The 21714-nt window shown below is 39.9% G+C and overlaps 1 protein-coding gene across 1 annotated transcript in view; it reads right to left on the reverse strand.

Moving 5' to 3' along the window:
* Nucleotides 1-818: 818 nt before the first annotated feature.
* LOC107692754 (partitioning defective 3 homolog) overlaps nt 819-21714 on the reverse strand; it is a 444353-nt gene continuing 423457 nt past the window's right edge. The window contains exons 23-24 of the mRNA XM_016491924.1: nt 9678-9801; nt 819-947 (exon numbers count right to left, since the gene is read on the reverse strand). Coding sequence (XP_016347410.1) covers nt 819-947; nt 9678-9801 — 253 coding nt within the window. The remainder of the gene's footprint in view (nt 948-9677; nt 9802-21714) is intronic.

The following is a 21714-nucleotide window of genomic DNA, read 5'->3' on the forward strand; positions in this document are numbered from 1 at the left end:
AGATGAGGGACGGGGCTGATATCCATCCGAGAAAAGTGGGGCCCTATAGACCACAGATGCCAAGATAAACTTCCCTCAACAAACAGGTTCTCGGGCTGATCTTTATTAGGTTTAGGAGGGGCTTGTGAGCATGAAGACAGACGCTGTTGCTGTTTTGAAGGCTTAGAGCAAAGACAGAACCGACCGCATGACAATGGGATGACTTCAGTGGAGAAATGCCACCGAGGTCAGAGAGAGTGTGAGAGACGTGGAAATAAGATTGCACGCATATCTGGGTAATGGCTGATTTACTAGCATGAATTTATTGCTTTGCTCAATAGGCGATCCAGCAACGTATGAAGTCGTATTTGAGATTTTTTACTTGAATGTGAGGAATAGCTTTACAAAATGTAATGGGGAAATACTGTAATGGCATCATAATAATGGTATCATATGATTGTTTACGTATCATTTACACTGTACCACAATCTCAGCGTCCCAAAAAAAGTCATTGAAATGATACACTTTCAATAATAATAATAATAATAAGTATTATTATTATTATTATAAACGGAATGGACATATGATAATACATTTTATTTTATTGAATTTGATTTAAAACTGATTTTCGATTCCAAAGGTCATGCATAAATGAGATGAAGACCTGGAATCCAGCTCTACCAAAAAAGTCCACTTTTATATGAAAACTGTAGAATGAATGCATGGTTTTAGTGCTTTAGACAAATTGTTCATTTAGTGTTATTGTGAGAGACAATGTGTGCTTAACAGATCTGAGAATGTGAGATATTTTGTGCAGTGACGTCTCTGTGTGGCTTTCCTTACCGCGGTAAGGAGTTATATTGCCTCTGGGCTTGTGTGAAAGAGTCTCTGTCCTCTCTCTGTTTCTGCATTTGGTCCTCCACAGAAACCGAGTGCCGCCCCGTCGGTGTATAAGAACCCGTGTTGGCCTGAAATATGAAAATACATATTCCGGGTTACATGCAAATATGTGTAAAGAACTTTAAAATTGTGTGTTCACATAGAAAATTAAAGTCATTCAGAGTAAATGGTGATCCTTTTATGAAATACAGGCTTTCCTGATCTTGTACAGGAAGTTGTTGCACTATATGTTTGCACTGACCAAATTAACAAGTGTACAAAATATAACAAGCGCAGCATAATTTTATATTTCACGGTCAGGTGGGGGTTTTATAATTGTTGAGGGGCACTTGATCACTACTGATTCTTCCAACAGCGCAAGGTGCGTTAATGAGAAACATGACTACCACACCCTAACGCAATTAGCCTCGAGTGCACTTGTGCTACAAACAGCTGACATCGCAAAAATGACAAATGCTGCATTAATGCGGTGAGGCGAGTATTTAAACGATTCATAAGATGGTAAAAACAGAACAATTTTATATTACGGCTATGGTCTAACTGCAAACTGGAGAATCAGGCAATTTTATTCATGTCTGATGAAGGCTGAGCAAAATCCCCAATGAGACACATTATAATAGCTAAAGGCCTGGTAAATTTCTTTCCTAGCAACATATTAAGCCAAAAACAGAGAAAAGGAAATGCTTTTATTGTGAGATAGAAGCAACAATGAAGCAATTATTCACAGTGAGATGTTTTAATTAGATTTGGACTGAGAGGAAACTGCAGCAAGCAAAAATCAGCTGTGTGTGTGTGTGTGTGTGTGTGTGTGTGTGTGTGTGTGTGTGTGTGTGTGTGTGTGTGTGTGTGTGTGTGTGTGTGTGTGTGTGTGTGTGTGTGTGTGTGTGTGTGTGTGTGTGTGCGCGTCTTCTGATATGTCACTAGCCACATACACACTATAGATAAATATGGTTGTCGATCCTCTTCTGTACACACATACAATCTCACTTTCAAAGTTCGACTGTTACCTAAAAATAAATTAAATCATCAAATACCAGTAGCAAAACACAATAAACTTACACAGTACTAATTTAATCACATTTTAATTAAATTGCCGTTCTACCCTGCATGTAGAGCCTGATAATTTAAAGTTTATCAGCAGTGCTTATAAAAACATGAAAGCATGACATTTTCATGAGATCTCCAGACAGCACATGGCACTTTCTCCCATTAATTACACAGAAATTATCTTTTTTTCCCCTCTTTTTCAGACATAGAACAAATACAACAATACGAAGCCCACCTGAACAAACACAAAAAGTGGCCTGATAGAGAGACAGACATAATTATGAAAAATTGACCACATCAATTCTGAGCAAGAAAGCATGAAACAGAAAGCTTGCCGGTTCCAGACTTCCAAATCACTTATAATTGCAGCCTTTAATATCAAAGATGAGCCAGGCCTCCGGTGCACAAGGGGGTCAGAGACACACACACATGCACTGTGTGCAACAATGTTTACTGCACTATACACTCAACCACTTCCAGAAACCTGCTCTGACATATGGAGTTAATTTAGGAACTGATGCACTTGACTGGGTGAGCGCAGGAAAAAAAGAGATAAAGAAAGGACAGAATGCAGAGGGAGGGAAAAATTAAAGAGGGAATGGAAAATGAGTGAATCATTCTGCAAAAATGTATCATAATTAGCAAGTTGTGACAAGACTGAGGTGTCTGTGTCTCAGATTTAAACAGAGAACAAGAAAATAGACAGAAAATGTGAAAGTCACAGCAGCTATAGACAGACACATCATTCCTCTCATCCCTTAGAAATTTCACTTTTCTGCTCGAGTGCTTGTACACCAGGGAAGGTTTATCTATTGCATAGCAAGACTCTAGTAATGACTCAGAACACCTTAACAGCATAGCAACTTGCCAATAGGACACCCTAACAACAATATATCCACATAGTAAAAACACTTAGAACACTGTAAAAATCACCTACCAACAAACTTAAATCACACAGAACACCCTAACGACAGTATAGCACCCTAACAACATTCAGAACACCTTAATAAGCTCCTAGCAACACCTTACCACCTGACCACTCAGCAACACTCCTGCAACTACCACCCTACTGCAACACCCTAACGACAGCATAACAATGCATTAACAACACTTTGAAAACCCTAATAGGACACAGTAACAACAGCAAAGCAACACACTAAAACACTTAGGACACTGTAATAATCACCTAGCAACAAACTTAAATCACATAGAACACCCTAACGACAGTATAGCACCCTAACAACATTCAGAACACCTTAATAAGCTCCTAGCAACACCTTAAAACCATCTAGAACACCCTAATGACAGTATAACACCCTATCAACATTCAGAACACCTTAATAAGCACCTAGCAACACCTTAGCAATCTCCTAGAAGACACTAGTAAATGCATGGCAACACAGGAAAAACACCCAGAACACCCTAATGACCACTCAGCAACACTCCTGCAACTACCACCCTACTGCAACACCCTAACGACAGCATAACGATGCATTAACAACACTTTGAAAACCCTAACAGGACACAGTAACAACAGCAAAGCAACACACTAAAACACTTAGGACACTGTAATAATCACCTAGCAACAGTTCAAAACACCTTAACAACAGCATAGAAAGACATTAATATCACATTAGCAACCACCTCAAAACCCCTAAAAACAGCATGCACTAACAACACTGAGAACACCCCCATAACTACAAAGCAACACCCTAGCAACCATCCAGAACACCCTAACAATACCATAGCATCACTCTAACAACACTCAGGACATCCTAATAACTACCTAGAAAACCCTGGCTACATCCTAGCAACCACCAACACAACTAAAACACTCATAACACTCAAATAATCATCTAGCAACACCTTAGCGACACTCCAAATAATCCATCTTAACAACAGCATAGAAATACATTATCAACTCCCTAGCAACCACCCCAAAACCCCTAAAAATACTAAGAACACCTTCATAAATACATAGTGACACCCTAGCAACCATTTAAAACAACCTAACAACAGCATAGCAACATACTAACAACATTCAGAACACCCTAATATCCACATAAACACCTTAGAAACCACCTAGAACACCCTGACGACAGTATAACACCCTAACAACATTCAGAACCTTTAGCACCAGTTTAGAAGTCATTATAATTTGAGTCATAAATGGCCCTTGGGTTCTCTCAGACCCGAAACAGAACATGAAGGGTCGAATGTGTATTATGGTGAGATCACAGTTCAGCTCAATGTTCACAATAGGGCTGCACGATAAATCGCATGCGATATTTAATGCGCATCTTATCAGTAAAGACGGCTCTGTAATCAGCGGTAAATCTCCATCACCTGCGGCAAGATGCGCATTAAATATCGCATGCAATTTATCGTGCAGCCCTAGTTCACAACAGATACACTCCCCACATCCCCTGTAGGTAATCGCAATTGTATCATCAAGTTCTAAATCTAGTGAACATGGAGGGATATATAAGAGTAGGAAGGCAATCAACATTTATTTCACAAGAGGGACACTAATCTCGAGCTGCAGTGGATTTATCTACCCACTGTAGGCTCATTATCATGTTGTGTACTTCTTTTCGCCTACATGCAGCAATTGTTCCCTGAGCTTACAGTGTGTTCCTGCAGCGGTGATTTGGCATTGAGACATAACCTTGTCTGACCATTGGCCACAGTGGGTCGACTGTACGAAGACAAGAGTTTTTGGATTCCACACTGTGGAAATCACGCCTGGTTTCCTGTGTGGTTTAAAATCAAAGAAAACATGCTGGTTGAATTCTGAAATCAATGGCATTCTTTCGAGTCATGAAGGCTGCCTGAATGCTTGCCAGCACCGAGGTCCTTGTAAAAGAGGAGAAAAGCACGTAAATACGGGCCTAATGAAAGCATTTCTGCTTGTGTGTGATCCAGGCACCGACATAAAACTTCCGACCTTTGTGTGGCCTCCGATCGTCTTAACAAAAGATTGATTTTTATTGGCTGAGACAGGGCGGCAAGCCTCTGGAAGGAACATGCTCTTTATGACAAACATCTGGAAAAGCCCCTTTGAAAGTCATAGCGAGAAATGCTGGGTGTGATATACAAGGGAGGCATAACAAGACGCGTCTAATTGTCTGTTTACTGGTGGAAGTCTGTGACAGGTTCTGGCCACGGGGCGATTATCAGCAATCTGGGTTGGCAGCTCGTTGGTGAACACTGAGAACACACCTTAATCACTGTCCTAATGTGCGTCTCGTGCTGTCAGAACTCACGCTGGGTTTGAAGGATTATCTGGGGTGTGTACTTACCCATTTTTCTTCATAAAGAAATGAAAGGCGTTTTATGTAAAGTTGGGAGTTTTGCCACATAGCTACATATTTAAAAGGCAATCAATCATTGTTTCATGCCACTTTGATTATCTGTTGCACTTGAGGGACACTTCTGAATGGTGTAATGCACGGTATTTATAATCAAAGCTATAAATAACAACCGGCAGGCTTTGAAATGCTAAAGAAACCTCAAAATCATGCTGAGTACCTGTAGCTAGGTGGTCACAAATGTTAAGTAGACAAGTGCTTTTCATAGGCATTTTATAACACTTAATGAAACTATTGTGCAAAATGCAATACTGTAGTGCAGTGATGGTATCAAATGATAATAGCACATCATGATACTGTATGATTTTATATATATATATATATACACACACAGTATATATATCATTGTATTTAAAAAGTACGTCAAATAAAAATTCAGAATACCACAGTATTATCATGGTATTTGTGATGAAATCAAACGACCAAACAAATAAATACAGTATTACCACGGAATATGGAATAAACATGGTATTCAAACAACAAAAGCAAAGCATTACAACTATGGAATCAACAAAATTATGGCAATATAAGAAATATTATTGCTACTATATTGCTATTGAACATATTGAAACAACATGGTACCATGAGAACCACTATGGGATTCCATCCCACTTTTGAATACATTTATATTTATATTACCATATAAAAGGTCCATGTCAACAAACCCATGGTATCTCAACAGAAAGTGTAAATGAATGAATTAATGAATTTAATGGTAATATCATAAGTTACCATGTCCAAAACACTATGGTAATTCAATGGTACTTTTATGAAAATGTCCCATTACTCATCTGATGTTGAACAAGTTTTCACTGTGACACATCACCCCCCAAAAATTCTAGATGCTCTCAGAGGAACTTTGTTTTGACAGATTTATAACGTCATTATATCAAGCTTATGGCAGCAGGATCAACAAGACTGTTATGACTACAAACACCTCCCTTGTGCTCTCTTACCCTGCTTAACCATCATTCTCTCAACCTGCTGCTACGACTGACGGCTGTATATTTCTACAAGTCAACAGGACCACAGCGCTCGTGGGCCCACTCAGACCCTAAATCAATGTCAAGCCTGTTTGTATTCGCTTTGATTGAGTGTGTGTGATTCTAATGCAATCCAGGGATAAAACACCTGGACCACCTGATTCCTTGGGATGTGAAAACTTAGCGTTACACTGTTTTTAGCAGAACTGTAACCACCATAGACATTGAAGAGGACTTGAATACTTGGTCACATCCTTAAGACATATCTCTCCACTATTCTTTGACAAGCTTTTAGGGCTGTAATTAGCATTTATTGGTTGTGTCGATTGCATAGTGGCCCACAGACCAGCATGCCATACAGTACACAAAACCTTGGCCGGAGCAATTTTAGCATGATTTTTCCCACCTTTTCAAAACTGAAGGGAGTTTTCACACACACACACACACACACACACACACACACACAAACTACCACCACATGTGCCTGTATGTCAACATCCCCTTAACACAACTTACGGCAACAGTGCCGACTACATGTAGAAAAATGTCATGCTTGACATCTAAACCACAGTCTTCAGGAAACTCGCCCTTCTTATAATACCCTGAAAGACTCAAAGGCATTCCCTGGGTCCCACCTAACATGTTTTGTTATTTGAAACTAGTCCTGTTCAAACTGAGAAGCTGACCTGTCAGCCGATAATACAGTAGACTTGAGACACTTGAGGGAGGGTTGCGTATTCTATTACGGGAAATGTCTCTAGTCTTTAAACAATGTAAACTATCACAAACAATTAGGTGCCTTCTAGCTTGACTCCTCTGGTTCGGCGCTGTGCAAACAACAGGGCTTTTACTTCCCGTACTAGAAGCCCAGACAATGTGACACCATTAGGTACCAAGAGAGGTTTTGATTCATTCATACTGCAAACAGACTAGGCAAGGCAAGTTTATTTATATAGCACATTTCATACACAATGGTAATTCAAAGTGCTTTACATAAAAGAAAATAAAAAATAAATAAAAATAATCACAACAATAAAACAAGGAATTTAAAAACTTTGAAAATGATAAAAAAATTAATTTAAGAGGTTTAAAATAAATTTAAAACAGTTAAGAATAGAAAACGATTATACATACAATATAGTGCAATCAGTTCGGACATCGCACAGTGCTCATTCAGTAAATGCACAGCTAAACAGATAAGTTTTGAGTCTGCATTTAACAGACCAGCATGCCATACAGTACACAAAACTTTGGCCGGAGCAATTTTAGCATGATTTTTCCCACCTTTTCAAAACTGAAGGGAGTTTTCACACACACACACACACACACACACACACACACACAAACTACCACCACATGTGCCTGTATGTCAACATCCCCTTGACACAACTTACGGCAACAGTGCCGACTACATGTAGAAAAATGTCATTGACTAGCTAAAGCTATGTCAAATACAAGCTAGTGCATGTCTATAAAGTCCAAGTATAAAAGCCGTTGCTTAGGAGACCATGAGTAGTCCTGAAGTGAAACGCTCACTTGAGATTTACCTACTGTCATAACGGGGCTAAAATGAACTGTCATTAAATATATTTATTTATTAAATATCTTTCATTAGCAGTGATTAAAAACCCATACACCTAAACAGATCCGACTCACTTCTAGAGACTGGAGAGTGGGCACTTTTGATTTGAGCCAGTAAACAACCACCTAGCAACATCTTAGCAACCATCTAGCAAACCCCCCAGCACATCTTCAAAATCACTCATAACACCCTAGCAAATACCCAGAACACCCTAGCAAAACCCCAGCACACCTTTGACATTATCCATTATCCAAGCAACAACCTACCTAGCAACCACTCAGAATACCCAACCAACCACTCAGCATACCCTAACAACCACCCAGAAAACCCTAACAACCAATCAGAATACCCTAACAACCACCCAGAATACCATAGAAACCACTCAGAATACCCTAACAACCACCCAGAAAACCCTAGCAACAACCTATCAAAAACCCAGTACATCCCTACAATCACCCAGAACACCCAAGCAACCTACCTAGCAACATCCTAGTAACCACTCAGAATTCTCTTGCACCCACTAAGAAAACCCTAGCAACAACCTATTGAACAGCCACTACACCCTTGCAATCACCCAATCATCACCCTTCCTAGCAACCACCCAGAATACCCTAGCAACACCCTAGCAGCCTCCTAGCAAACACCAAATACAACTTTGTATCCAAGTGTTCAACAAGAACACCCCGACCACGCAACAATATTCTAGCATACATTCCATGTAACAACATTCTTCAACCACCCAGAACACCTAGCAACATCTCAGCAACAATTCAGAACACCACAGCAACTGCATAACAACGCCCTGGCAACAAACCACAAGACCCCACCAGTGTAACAGCAACTTTTGCAAGGACAAGCACCACTCACATAGAAAATGTAAAGTTCTAGATATCTGCAGTTCCATGTGTTTTTTTTTTTTTTTTGTTTTGCTTACCTCTCTGTAGAGCTATTCAAGACCTGAGAGGAAAATGGAGGCCAAATATGCGTCTGGGAAGACGGGGTCAGAGAGCTGACCTCTAATTTAGGAAATGGTTCTATTCCTCGAGGTGATTAGCCTGTCATCTTTTAAAATCCCCCTCCATACCCTTAACAGGAAGTCATAGGACAGGCCGCCATGTCTGGCTCAGACCATTACAGAGTAAAGATACACAGCTATTTGAACTTTGACCCCTTGCAACTTCTTTCCCAGCCTCTTGAGCTGTGTATATTATTTTAACTTGCTGATAAAGATAAAATAACGGCTAGCCTCTAACCTCGGACATTAAAATGAAGCACTGACTTTCAAGGACAAAATGTTAAAACACATTCACCTCTGTGCAGACCTAACAAATATAAGCAAGGTTGGGGGCAAATCAACTGTGAGATGCATTTGTGAAACAAGTCCCCCACCTCACAGAACAAACACCATTTATGCATTATCTGAGATCCCTGACAATATCTCATTATAATACATGTTGCCCTTTGCCCTGAACACCAAACACCAGGCTGATTTAAAAGCTGTGACTCATTTGGAAGAGTTTACATTTGTCAGCCACGTAAGTCATTGACACCGCCTCATTTCAGAAAAGCAACCACTACATTCCAAAGTAAGAAAGAAATTACAGTACACCTAGGTTTTATAATGGTTACTTTCTGAAATGAGACACCCTCGATGATGTATGCAGCCGACAAATGTGACCTCCGGATGGTGCAGCCTTCGTAATGAGATAAAGCTAAAGTGTAACTTTTGCAGAGGTGCATGCTGGGAAGCTTTAAGGGTCAGGGTAAGGGTGTACATGCTAAGCTGAGGTTTACTCTGTAGTCTTGCACACTCACCCTCTGTTGATGTTGAAAGCTGTAGGATCGACGGCGGTCATCAGGTTCCTCCTCCTGCTTGGCCTGCTGGAACTCTTGCCGAAGACACTTTATTCGGTCATGGTTGCTGGGTGCCAGTCGGCTGCTATAGAGGAAAGAGGAAAAAACAACAACAATCATATATCGTCATTTATGGCGTCACCAGCGGTCCCAACATCAACCTGGGAACAACGAAGGACAGATGGTACACTACAGATGATAGCACTTGAATAAAACAAACAAGACGGTACAGTACAGCGCGAATCCTTATAAGAATACAGCTTGTTTCCTCAATCAATAGCATGAGCACCATTTGAGCCCATGTGACCCTATCCATTTTGCTAAATTACACGTACGGACACAGTCCATTACTTTTTCCAGCGCCCGCCAGCATCTCGAGAACATGAAACGGACCAAATGTTTCCCTGAAGGACTCCCCAGTGAACCATGGCCAATGATACATGTCCCTCTTATGACAGAGAGTCAAAGGCCCACATCTCAGCCTTATTCTTAGAGAACTCAGAGAGAATCATTTGCATTCCTTTCATTAAGACCTGGGGAAAGTGACCGTCAATAGGAATCAATATGCCTCGTCCCGCTAATCAAGCCCCACTTTTTATCTACTCCACCACACGGGCTGCTGGTGACAAACCCCTCATTATGATACAACATCCTGTCTGATAATACGGCTCATTTATACAGAGAACGAGTGAGAGAGCGAAGGAGAACTGAGGAAGGAAATCCTCAAAACAATGGGTTAAAAAAACTCATTGAGAACACAAAGAGGTAAAACATTAAGCTTGCAAAAATATGGAGCACCAAGAGAAAAACAAAACAAAAAACAAAGTACAGCATACGGCTCAGCAATTCAGCATACGGATGAATTACAGAGATGTCATCTCTGTGGGGAGCTGATACTGGTGGCTAAGCCTCCATTGATGTTGATAGCTTCCTTAAGATGAGATGTCTGGTCTAAATGTGCTCATAATTGTAGATCGCAAGCAGTAATAGCCCAGTGACTGAAATGGCCACTCCGACACATTGCCAATCACCCTTCATTAAAACTGCCACTAAATGGCCGGCCATAAAAACCAAATGGAGCTAGATGAGAATTGTATGAGTGGTGATGTCTGAACATCCTTGTTCTGTTGTTCCATGCAGCCATTAGAATCAATTGTATTTGCTTTACTTCATTTAACGCCCCACTCCTATATTCATATGTGGTGGTGGAAGAGCTCGAAGGCCATCAAATGCATTTGCAAGGCGGAGTAAATGGAAGTGTTGCAAATTAAGCGAATCATTGAGCCATATGCCGTGTGCATTTGGTGTTGCAAATACAGGCAAGTAAAGTACTCACTTTTTCAAGGACCAAATCTTATATGTGTCCATTAAAATAGTGTACTCACCATTACCAAGTATAATAATCCACTAAAACATGCACAGGAAAGCATTTCAAATCCATTTTTAAAAGTGAGATGCTATCAATATGAGAGTTTTTGGGCTATAAGTAAGAGGTTTTTTTTTTTTAAATGCCATTTGATAACTTATCATAAAATGTGCAAAGTGTATCATCTTCATCCACTGACATTTACTGACATTTTAACAAAAGTAGATTTATTTTAGAAAAAAAAAGCTGTTCTCAAAGAAACGTCAAGCGGCTGAAGGATGAATGAAGGACAATAAAGTTGTGAGACATGAAATCTCTGCCATGTTGCATATTTCAAGTAATATTTCAGTGTTTGTGAAGAGATTAAAATGCAGGAATCGTAGACATGTGTCATAGACCAAGTTTGTAGACTGCTGATGACCACTCTCAGCTGCATCTTCCTCACGATGTAGTCAAAGCCTGAGAAAAATAAACAAATCACTCGGCCATTACCGCACATCTGTGAGGAGAAATTAATTTGGCCATTAGCTCCTGTAAACGTGTGATTACACATTAGCATCGGGTGGCAATGCGCCTGGTGTCTATGCTTGCGGCAAGAGGAACGCTAACAAGCTTTGAGCAGTACAGAGGAACCTGGCAAACAAAGCCTTGGTAGAAAGAACGATAGTCAGGATATCTGCAAATAAATATGGTCTGGTCTTATTCATGACATTGTTTTTCATTAGGAAACCTAATTCTGATGTAAGCTATCTGCAGGAGCATGGCTAGCATCAAAGAGTTAGCCATATGATTGGATTATATCTTGTTTTTCAGGAGACGGTCATGACACTAAACCATCATTCTACACTCCTATTAAAGCCTGTGTAGTATCTATTCCCTTCTTTATCCATTAGGAGAAGAACAGGGAATGTACCATTAGCTTAACCCTCCTGCCTAGAAACAGCCTTCCTCTGAATCCTCTGACTCCAAAACAAACAGCAGAGATTTGGTCATAAATGCCTAAGCGAGACACTGGAAAGGTTAAAGCGACCATAAGCTTAGTCACTCAGTTCGGTAACCAGCTGAAGCTTTTGATCAACCCAGTAAACAAACCAAATGACCAACCTCCAATGATGTTCCATTGTGGTTAAAGAAGACAATTTAGAAAATGAAAAGTGAACTTTAGAACCACAGATGTGGACAAGACTGCTATGAGTCAAATGGACAGCAGTAACTTACAAGATTGGCAAACAATTAAAACATGAAGTTGTTGTAGAGGAACTAGAACCATAAGATGAACAAGATCAAGGCGCTCTACTCATGAAATGAGGATCAAAAGACATGCTGCTATTAGATGAACTGGAGAACTCGAACAATTTGAACAGACCACATCAGCAGCAGTTCAATTACAATCAGTCTCTTTGGATGATCTGGTATGAAATCCTTGCAAAAGTGGCACTGAAAAATTAGCAGTTGGAATCGTAAAAAAGGGCACCCATGTGCGTTAAGTGCTGGTGGCCGCCCATCTCATTTACTCTCCCTATTCAACCCTCCCTTACAAGAGAAGACAAATCTTTCTATCTGTTCGGTGGAGTCCATGAACACTCCAACACCACTGCACATGATTAGTCTCAGCGTATGCTTGACATCAGGTGTTGCGTGGGTTATAAATACCTCCAGGCATGCATAAACGTCAGCCACGGGGCCCGGCTAAACAAGACCTCATGAAGACCTGCAGCAATTTGCGTCAATAAAGCGGTGGCAATTAAAACAAATGCACCCATAAGCCAAACAATGGAGGTGGGTGAGGAGGCGGTAGAGTATGAAGGGAGGATGATGAGGGATCGCTTTCCCCAGCCTCTTGTTTATGCATCAGATTAAAGGTCAGGCGGTATGCAGCTTAGAGGACGGGCCCATGTTGTTTGAGAGATAGCGATCAGTCAAGCCTCTCCTCCTGGAGATGTCTTCATGTTTATTTTAATCTCTCCTCCATAAAGAGAGATTCAAGGGGGAAACAGTCTGACAGTAAAGCAATTAAAGTCAGAGGAAGATAAAATATCCATATGCCACAGCATTTAACAAGCCAGCAGTTTCATTCTCCCAATACAATGAGACTCATTCGATATCTGTCTGTGTTCTCTGACTGAAAGGTCATTTTGCGCTTGTCCGCACCCTGTTTGCTCGGCCTTTCCCCTTCCTTTTCTCCTTCGTTGTATTAATTTCGTTGTCTACGCACACTCTTTCCCGCTCATGACTCTCTCAATATGCTGAATAACACCTTTTGCCTGTTTACTTTACAGCCCCAGAAAGCAATATCTCTGAAGACAGAAGGTTATTGTTGCAGATTAAACTCTCAGAATCGAGTGTGATGCATGGGTAGCACTGACATCAGAGGTGTCTGACTAAACAGGGCTCCTCACCTGTTCTTGCTCAATGAAAACTCGATGTGGCAGTGTCGAGATTATGCCTAGTTAAAACCATAATGGAAGGAGTGAAGAAAAGAAACCAAAGAGGCAGAACCCCACTGGGAGACATCAAGTGAAGCGATCCAAGTTATTACCATGTGCTTTATGGATACAGTGCATGTAGATTGGCAGAGTGATTTGGTCTAGAAGTAGAATGCTATGGGAATGGGAAAGATGAACGGATCCAATATTAAGTCTGAGGTAGGGCTGCACGATAAATCGCATGCGATATTTAATGCGCATCTTGTCAGTAAAGACGGTTCTGTAATCAGCGGTAAATCTCCATCACCTGCGGGCTTTCACATTGAGCAGCATTAACTACACAGAGCCGTTGTTCACTGATGAGTTGCGCAAAACCACGTTCATAATCGCGCGATTTTTTGCGCAGCTAAATTTTTAAAATTTTAAAGATTTACCGCTGATTACAGAACCGGCTTTCCGACAAGATGCGCATTAAATATCGCATGCGATTTATCGTGTAGCCCTAGTCTGAAGTTGTAAATCTTTTGCTTATAAACTCTGCCGAGAAGCATCTGGGATGGTGATGTATGACTGCGCTCGTTTCTTTGTCTTGTCTTTGAGTTAGTCATGATGCACTGAAAAATCCAAGAAAAAATCATTCACTCACCCTTATAAAATTCCAAACCTGTATGACAATCATTCTTCTGTGGATTTTTTTTTTTTTTTAATAAAATAAAAGTCAATGGGGTCCATTGTTGTTGAGAAACTCGTACAGGATTAGAACAACAGCAGGGTGAATAAATGATGACAGAATTTTACTTTCTCAGGCAAACTTTCCCTTTAAGTGGCTAAATAGTTTTGACATAGTTTGTACATGTTTTTAGCTGGTTTTAGCTTTTAGCAGGTCAACCGGATTTCTAACTGGTCCGAGCTGGTCCTTTATTGTCATTAACTGGTCTCTATGGTTGATCAAATGGAATACCAGCTAGTAGAACCATCAATTAACCAGTTACCATGTTTCAAAATGCTTGACAACACTTTTTTTCCCCATCAAGGATCTCTGGTTTTGTCCCCTATAGTGCACTTGATGTAAACTTGTGGTTTTGTGTCTGTCAGGTCTGTGAGAATGTAACATGTCCCATTTGACATTTACGTTGGATAACAGTGCCAAAAGCCTTAGGGCGACATTTGGGACAGGGTCTACGTGTCAGCATCTGGATTTAGAGATGATGCAGCCATTCTACTTTTTTCAGTGATAAATTCAAATTTACATATTTTCAACAAAACAGAGAGTGAGAGAGAGAGAGAGAGGAACACGCATTGGTGATTCCGAGTCTCTGCTGAATACCCAATTCCTTTTATCAGATTGATATTCTGTCAGACTATCTAGCTTCGTTCCATGTCCTCCAAATCTTCATAAGAGATATGGGAGATGAAAAGAGGGGTTTGCTGGTGCCCTCAGTCATATTGCATCAACTCAAAGCTTAAGTCATATTAATTATATACCCCTGTGGACTCAATTCCCTTCAAAGACTGTCATATCTATTGGCTCCCTTCATAGATCTGTACAGACAGCATGGGCAGATTAAATCAGAATTACTGCTGGTCATTTTCAGGGATAAAACGAAATTTAGCTTTTTATCAATCTATACAGGAAATCAATGCTCATCAGACAATCTGCAATACATCACAACAGAGCCCAGTCGGACTCAACAACAGACTTTTAATGTGAACGCAACTTTTTTTGGTCCGCTGAGTTTGAAGTTGTTTTATTCTCCTCACATTTGTGTTAATTCATCATTCTTCTGAGTTTTCCTTTCTTCATCATTGCCTGCTTTCCTTTGTCTCATTTATCTCTTTTATCTTCCCCCAGCTCTTCCTTTTCCTCTTGATGATCGCTTATCCTTTATTTCTGTTGCTTTCTTTCATTTTATTGCTCTGTGAGGCCTGGCAGTGAATCAAAGTTTGACCATGTTCTCGTACTGAATGAGTGACAGGTGCATATTTGATAAAGGGGGCGATAATGCTACAGGCTTTGGGGTCTCTGACTTCACCCATGTTTCCCCTGACTGATGACCCCATGTCTTCTGCCAAGTGCCCCGCTCCCACAGGGTTGCTGCTCCCTAATAAGCAGCCCTGCTGTGGATGAGAGGCGTGCTTTTGTTCCTGTCTCCCGTTCCTGTTTCTCTCTGCAGCCTCTAGTGCTCCTTTCAGAGATACAAACAGCGTGACAAAGAAGTGGGCTGGCCCGATTAGAGAGGCTGGAGATTCGTGTATGCTGGCGTAGAGACCCTTAAGTGCGTGGCGGGGGTCCTGATGAGTGCGCTTGGACCCCCATTGGGAAGTCTGAGGCGGAGCCCCGGTTACTTCCTATATGTGAGCACCTGCACACATACCTTCCCTGAGTACATGTGGAGGGCTTCTGTAAGGAATAAAGAGGAGATGATAAAGCAAGATGAGACGGCAAAGAAATCTTTAATTTCTGAAATGCACACAGACACTCTCTTCCTCACGTACAGAACCGCGGATGTCCACAACGACCGCGCTGTAAGACACTGACAGAGACTACACGTTTGGTTTCGCTGTTCTCACCGACATGCCCTCTCAGTCTTTTTTCAGTTTCAGGGTGAGGCTAAACCTTGCACCTGTTCCTCAGTGTGAGAAAGTTCTTTAGTCTGGCTAACATTCAAATGCAAATCACACAGGCAAAGCAGACAATGGCAACTGCTGAGAGTAAAACTTCACCGGGTCTCATGTCTTAACACTTATTTTGCATAGTAACACTTAACCTGCTGCTGAGTTATTTAACTTGTTTTTTTTTAGGCTTAAACTTTGTACTTGCACTTGAAAAAACACAATCCTGGAGTGTTGTGCATAATTGCTACACTGTAAAAAAAATATTTTAAGTGATTTTAACAGTAAAAGACTGTAAAAATGGTACAGTAAAAACCTGTTAATTGGTTAACAGTAAGTTTCCATACTATATACGGTGAATAAATGTAATTACATTTAATGTTTTACAGTAAAATAATGTTAAAAATACGGTTTTTGGAAGTGAAAAAGAAAACGTTATTGTATAATTTACAGTGAAAAACCGTAAATTGACACTCCCAGAATTCCCTGCATGACACTTCATATTTGATGGGGTTTTTTTTGTTGAAATAACAACAAAATGTTTTTGTTTCTTCTTATTTTTTTCTTATCAGTTGTGTACATTAGGGTTTTATCTTACATCTAATGTTAAATTAATGTTATTGCATTATTTCAGTATCCTGTGTGTTACCATGATGGTGTTTAGTGTTTGTGTGAATGAGACTGTGCACCTTCTATATATAAATATTGCCCTCCTCAGCTCGTAGAAAAGCTGTTTGTGATGAGCTTTGGTTCATGTGACTTTCTCATCACCACTAGTTTTTGGTGGTTATCAGTGCATTACAATGGTTCAAAACAGATATTAGTACTTCAGTATGTTGGTTTATTGATATTACATCAGTTAATGAAATACTGTATTTTATTGTGAATTTAAGTTAAGTCTGTAAAACCTAGGTATTTTATTGTGAATTTAAGTTAAGTCTGTAAGACCTTAAATGTTGCTACCATATTTTTTACGGTGAAGTTCTGGCAACCACAGCTGCCGGTATTTTACCATAAATGTCACAGATTTTTTTTTTTTACAGTGTACAGTTGTTTTTTTCTTACTTGTCCAAGTCAAAGGTGCCCATCCTCAAGTCTCTGTGAAACTCTGACTTCCAGAGCAAGAGGGAATGAAGCCAGACGCGAAAATTACAATTCTGACCACTTAGAAAAGTAATAGCACTCCATTCCTCAACAATCCACATGATTTGATGTGTCATGTCTGTAGCACAAATGGGATGAGTTACATTCAAAGTTAATTGCTTGGGGTTAGGAGTTTGTTCAAACTGTATGAGCAAAATAAACACATTTTCTCAGGTTGCACTTGATTATTGTGGTTGTATGTCATTAGTTGTGACCAGCACAACAAAAAAAAAATGAATTCTTCAAAACAACCTCATTTTTCATTTTTTTAAAAGTTGCTGAACCACAACAATCACTAGAAACTTTCTAGAAAGGCTCAACGTCTGAAAAAAAAAAACATAATGTGCCACACAAATGTGAAGAAAAGGCCAGACAGAAGGAGAAACTTAAAACGAGTGACAGAAGAAAAGTAACATAATATATAGCAATAGGAAAATGCAGATGCCAACTACTCGGTCCACTAGCATCACAATGCTTTCCCATCCGCCTAAACTGGCAGTGCAACTACTGCTATAAAGCCATGGCCTCCACACCATAACAGCTGTCAGTAATTAGTAGTGATGATTACAAAAGCTCTCTCATTGGTGTAGATGGCAGATCGTGCCCTGGCTGATTTGATTGCGATTACTTCCTGTAATAGCTGTTGGCCACACCCACCAAGTCTTGCCAACACTGAACCAACAAAACATGTGATATTAGTATTTCCCAATTCACTATGCTGTCTCACGAGGAACACTCTAAAACTCGACAGTCGGCCAAAATATTGGAGAAGCACCACTTTAATCTGAAGATGTTCCGGTAAACAGAGGTATTTGTCTACAGCAACACCAGACCTTTATCAATTATTAAATCCAACCCATCATACTCCTGTGGGGACTTGGCAATCTTACACATTTATGGTCAGTAAAACCAAAAATACAAGCTCCTTTATAGACAATAATGTGTAATGACTTTAGTCCATAAACATTAGGCCCTATGTGAAATACAAAGCATAATTGTTATAACATAAATGCATAACTAGACTCATTTCAACTTTATGAACAGATATATTCATAAATACTGCATTGCTGTTATTTTTAGGAATCCATCCCTTCAGGTGTTTTAAAACACCTGAAAAAGCCCCAAACCTCAAACAAGAAAAAAAAAGGGATGATGATATCAAGTTCTCAAAAGAAGTTTGTTTCTTATAATTTAGTTCTGGGAAGTGAGCATTAGAGCAGAGGTTTGACTGGCAGCTGCAGACTCCATAAAAAGAAAGATGAACTTTGAAGTTAAGGCCGTTAATCCAGTATCATTGATTGGTTGGTGCTTCGAATCCAAAAGAGAGTGGCAGAGAGCTTGCCTAGGCTGTTCAATGTATTCAGGGCCTGATACACATGTCTAAGACCTCACAACCCTTCAGTCTGCCTTCACCGAGGTCTCAATATGCCACTCCAGTTCATTCATCTCAGTCACTGCTGCAGGTGGAGTGGGACACGACTAATGAGACAGACAAAGTTAATAGCTGCATATTTCGATTGCCTTTGAAGCACACATCCCACAATGAATTTAAAAAGGTAGCCATTGTTTTAATTAGATGGTTAACAACTATATTTCAATATGAGGAATGGTACAATAATATGCGGGTGGTGTTGCTTTTATTATTCAGAAAAATCCTGGTGGATTCAGTTATCCTCAATAATAAGCGGATAAGTACTGCAAACCTTGATGGAGACAGACTTTATCGATAAAGTCCATTTAGACTCCAAGGAGCCAAGTGGATCTGAACATAGCTGTTAGGAGCCGATTCATAGCGTTTCTAACAGGAACAAAATAAGCACCTTAGGAGGAGAATATAATGCATTAGTCTTTGAAAGCCACCATCGTGGGGTATAAACCAGAAATAAGAGAGGACCGCAGGTCCTGCACCTCCTTGAATTTAAACATGTTATAAGAAAAGAGTGAAAGAGCAAAATGGTCTAGTGATTCACAACAGGACTTCATCACGTGACCATCCCAATACCTTTTACAGCTGCTCAGTTTCCTTTCACAACTGCAACCGATGACAACAGCAGCAAGACTCCAGAGTCTAAAAGAGGCGACATGGTCACTTAAACCACTGCAGACTCCAGCTGTTCCTCTCTGGCTCATCAAAATTCCTTTGGCCACTAACTGAGGAGGATATATTTGGATATACATCCTAGCAAACAGAGAGAGGGAAGCAGGCTTTTCTTCATAGGGAACTTATCCAGACCGCAGCGCAGGTGAAAGAGGGCACAATGAAGAACAAGACCAACAGAATGATGTGGAAAATACATCATGCATGAACAAAGACAGCGATTGTTCTACTGCATGAGATACTTTATGTCATGTTTTTCTATAAATACAAGCACGCATCACCCATTTCAAAGAGGTAGTATTTCACTAGTGATGAAAACTCGCTTTTCGCTTTAGGTTTACACCCATCTGACATCAGTTGAGCAGTGGCGGGTGCAGATGGGAGGTCATATTTCATCACAGCCGACACGCACCATAATCAGGCCGCAGTTGGCAATTAGGTTGCACTTAATGCAAATGGATTGACTAGAAAATCAGCATGTGAATGGGCACTAGCCATCCGCTAGCACTAGCTTATTACACACACCGTTGACCTCACTCTCAAAAGCCCCTCTCCAGATGAACTAACAGACGCCAGGGCACCAGCCCATCGCGGGGAGGTGGAGATCGGGTTTCAGAGGTGGGCAACCCGGGGCCCTCACCGACATTGCGCAGCAGCATATTATTTGACATCTGTTGTACGAGTTAGCAGTGTGATTGAATCTGTGAAAGAGATTATCTGGCCAATCTATTGTCAGTCATTCCTGAAGCATGATTCCTGGCGGTTTACGTTTCATGGCTTCTTCAGAATATGCAGAACAGGTTAAAAAGGACAAAAAAGTTCATGCATTAGGGTTCGTTCAAAAAAAACACACACAAAAAACAAGGAATCAGAGCTAATGCTAACACACACTCACACTGACATCAAATTGCAGCAGCTGAAGCTTGTGAAATGTCAATGGTCGTGTATACCAGCATGAGCCAGTAAATTATTCACATTTTTTCCATCACTTTTCCTCATCTTTTGCCATTCGTTTTTCCACCTTTCCCAAGTGCCTCGTCCTCATTAATAAATGAAGAAAAAAGGACGCCAAGCTGGAACCATCTACTCAGTGCCACTTTATGCCATAACAATATTGATGTAAGGAGCATTAAGGAGAATTAAAGAGCTTGAGAGTTTATGCAGAGTCTTTACAAGAATTTTGTCAACCAAAACAAATGTAAATATAGAAAATATGCACCATGAGGATGGATCAATGATTGTAATCAGAATTGTTGATAAATAACAAAATAAAATAAAATATAAAAAAAATGTCAGAGTAAGATGGACAGAATCAAATTATTAAGACTTGACAAAATATTGACTAAATGTCAATAATTATTATTTTTTATTGCCAACCAAAACAAATATAGAGATACAAAATATACATATTTGCACTATGATGATAATTAAATTATTGTTATCATAACTGTTAAGAATTATGACAATACATTAAATTAAATTAAAAATTAAAATAAAAAGTCACTTTAATCAAATGAATATGATATGACAAAATATTGACTAAATGTAAATACATTTTTCATCAAAAGACAGAAAACTGAAAAGGTGAGCAGCAGGGTTGTTATGGTTAACTATGCAAAAACAAGTTTCTTGAAATAAAATTGAAATGAACTGAAATAAACAAAAATAACATATAAAGGTTCCAAAGCAACATTTCACATTTTAATTTATTTTAACTTGTAACTAAAAAATATAAGTAAAAAAATAAATAAAAAATTAACAAATTAAAATGCAAATGTAAAATACAAAAATAAAAACTGTGCAGGACCAAAGAAAGGTACGTGAATGTATTTTGTTTCTGTGTGTCCAGCCCAGTTATCCACAACTATTGAATGAGCCCCTTGAGCCCCTTAGGGGACCCCGCACTAGGAGTCAGGGGTCATGCCCTTTAGTAATGGCCATGTTAGGAATTAACCAAAAAAAAAGCTCTGACACGGGCCATCATTTCAATTAAGTTTTCAATGTTGTGTAATAATCAATGCAAGGTCAGTAGGTTGGCATATGCAGACAGATGGCACATAAAACAAACAGAACCCTCTTTTCTCAAAGCTAAACAAAATCAATTCTTCTTCACAATATTTATTTTTATGGATATCCAAACCACATTCCTAAATCCAGTTGCTGCTTTCCCAAGCAAAGTCGCTCAGCAACAGGAAGCGATTGTGTTTTGAAGGGTCACTTCATGGGCGTATGACGTCTGATGGCATTTATGAAGTACCCAATGACTGACAGGTGGGATGGATAAAGATGGATGATTGAAGCGAAGAGAGCGGACAGAGAGAAAACGAGAGACTTAGCCATCATATTGACGAC

This window comes from Sinocyclocheilus anshuiensis, unplaced genomic scaffold, assembly GCF_001515605.1.
Source record: "Sinocyclocheilus anshuiensis isolate Anshui unplaced genomic scaffold, SAMN03320099.WGS_v1.1 scaffold762, whole genome shotgun sequence".
Classification (NCBI taxonomy): Eukaryota; Metazoa; Chordata; class Actinopteri; order Cypriniformes; family Cyprinidae; genus Sinocyclocheilus; species Sinocyclocheilus anshuiensis.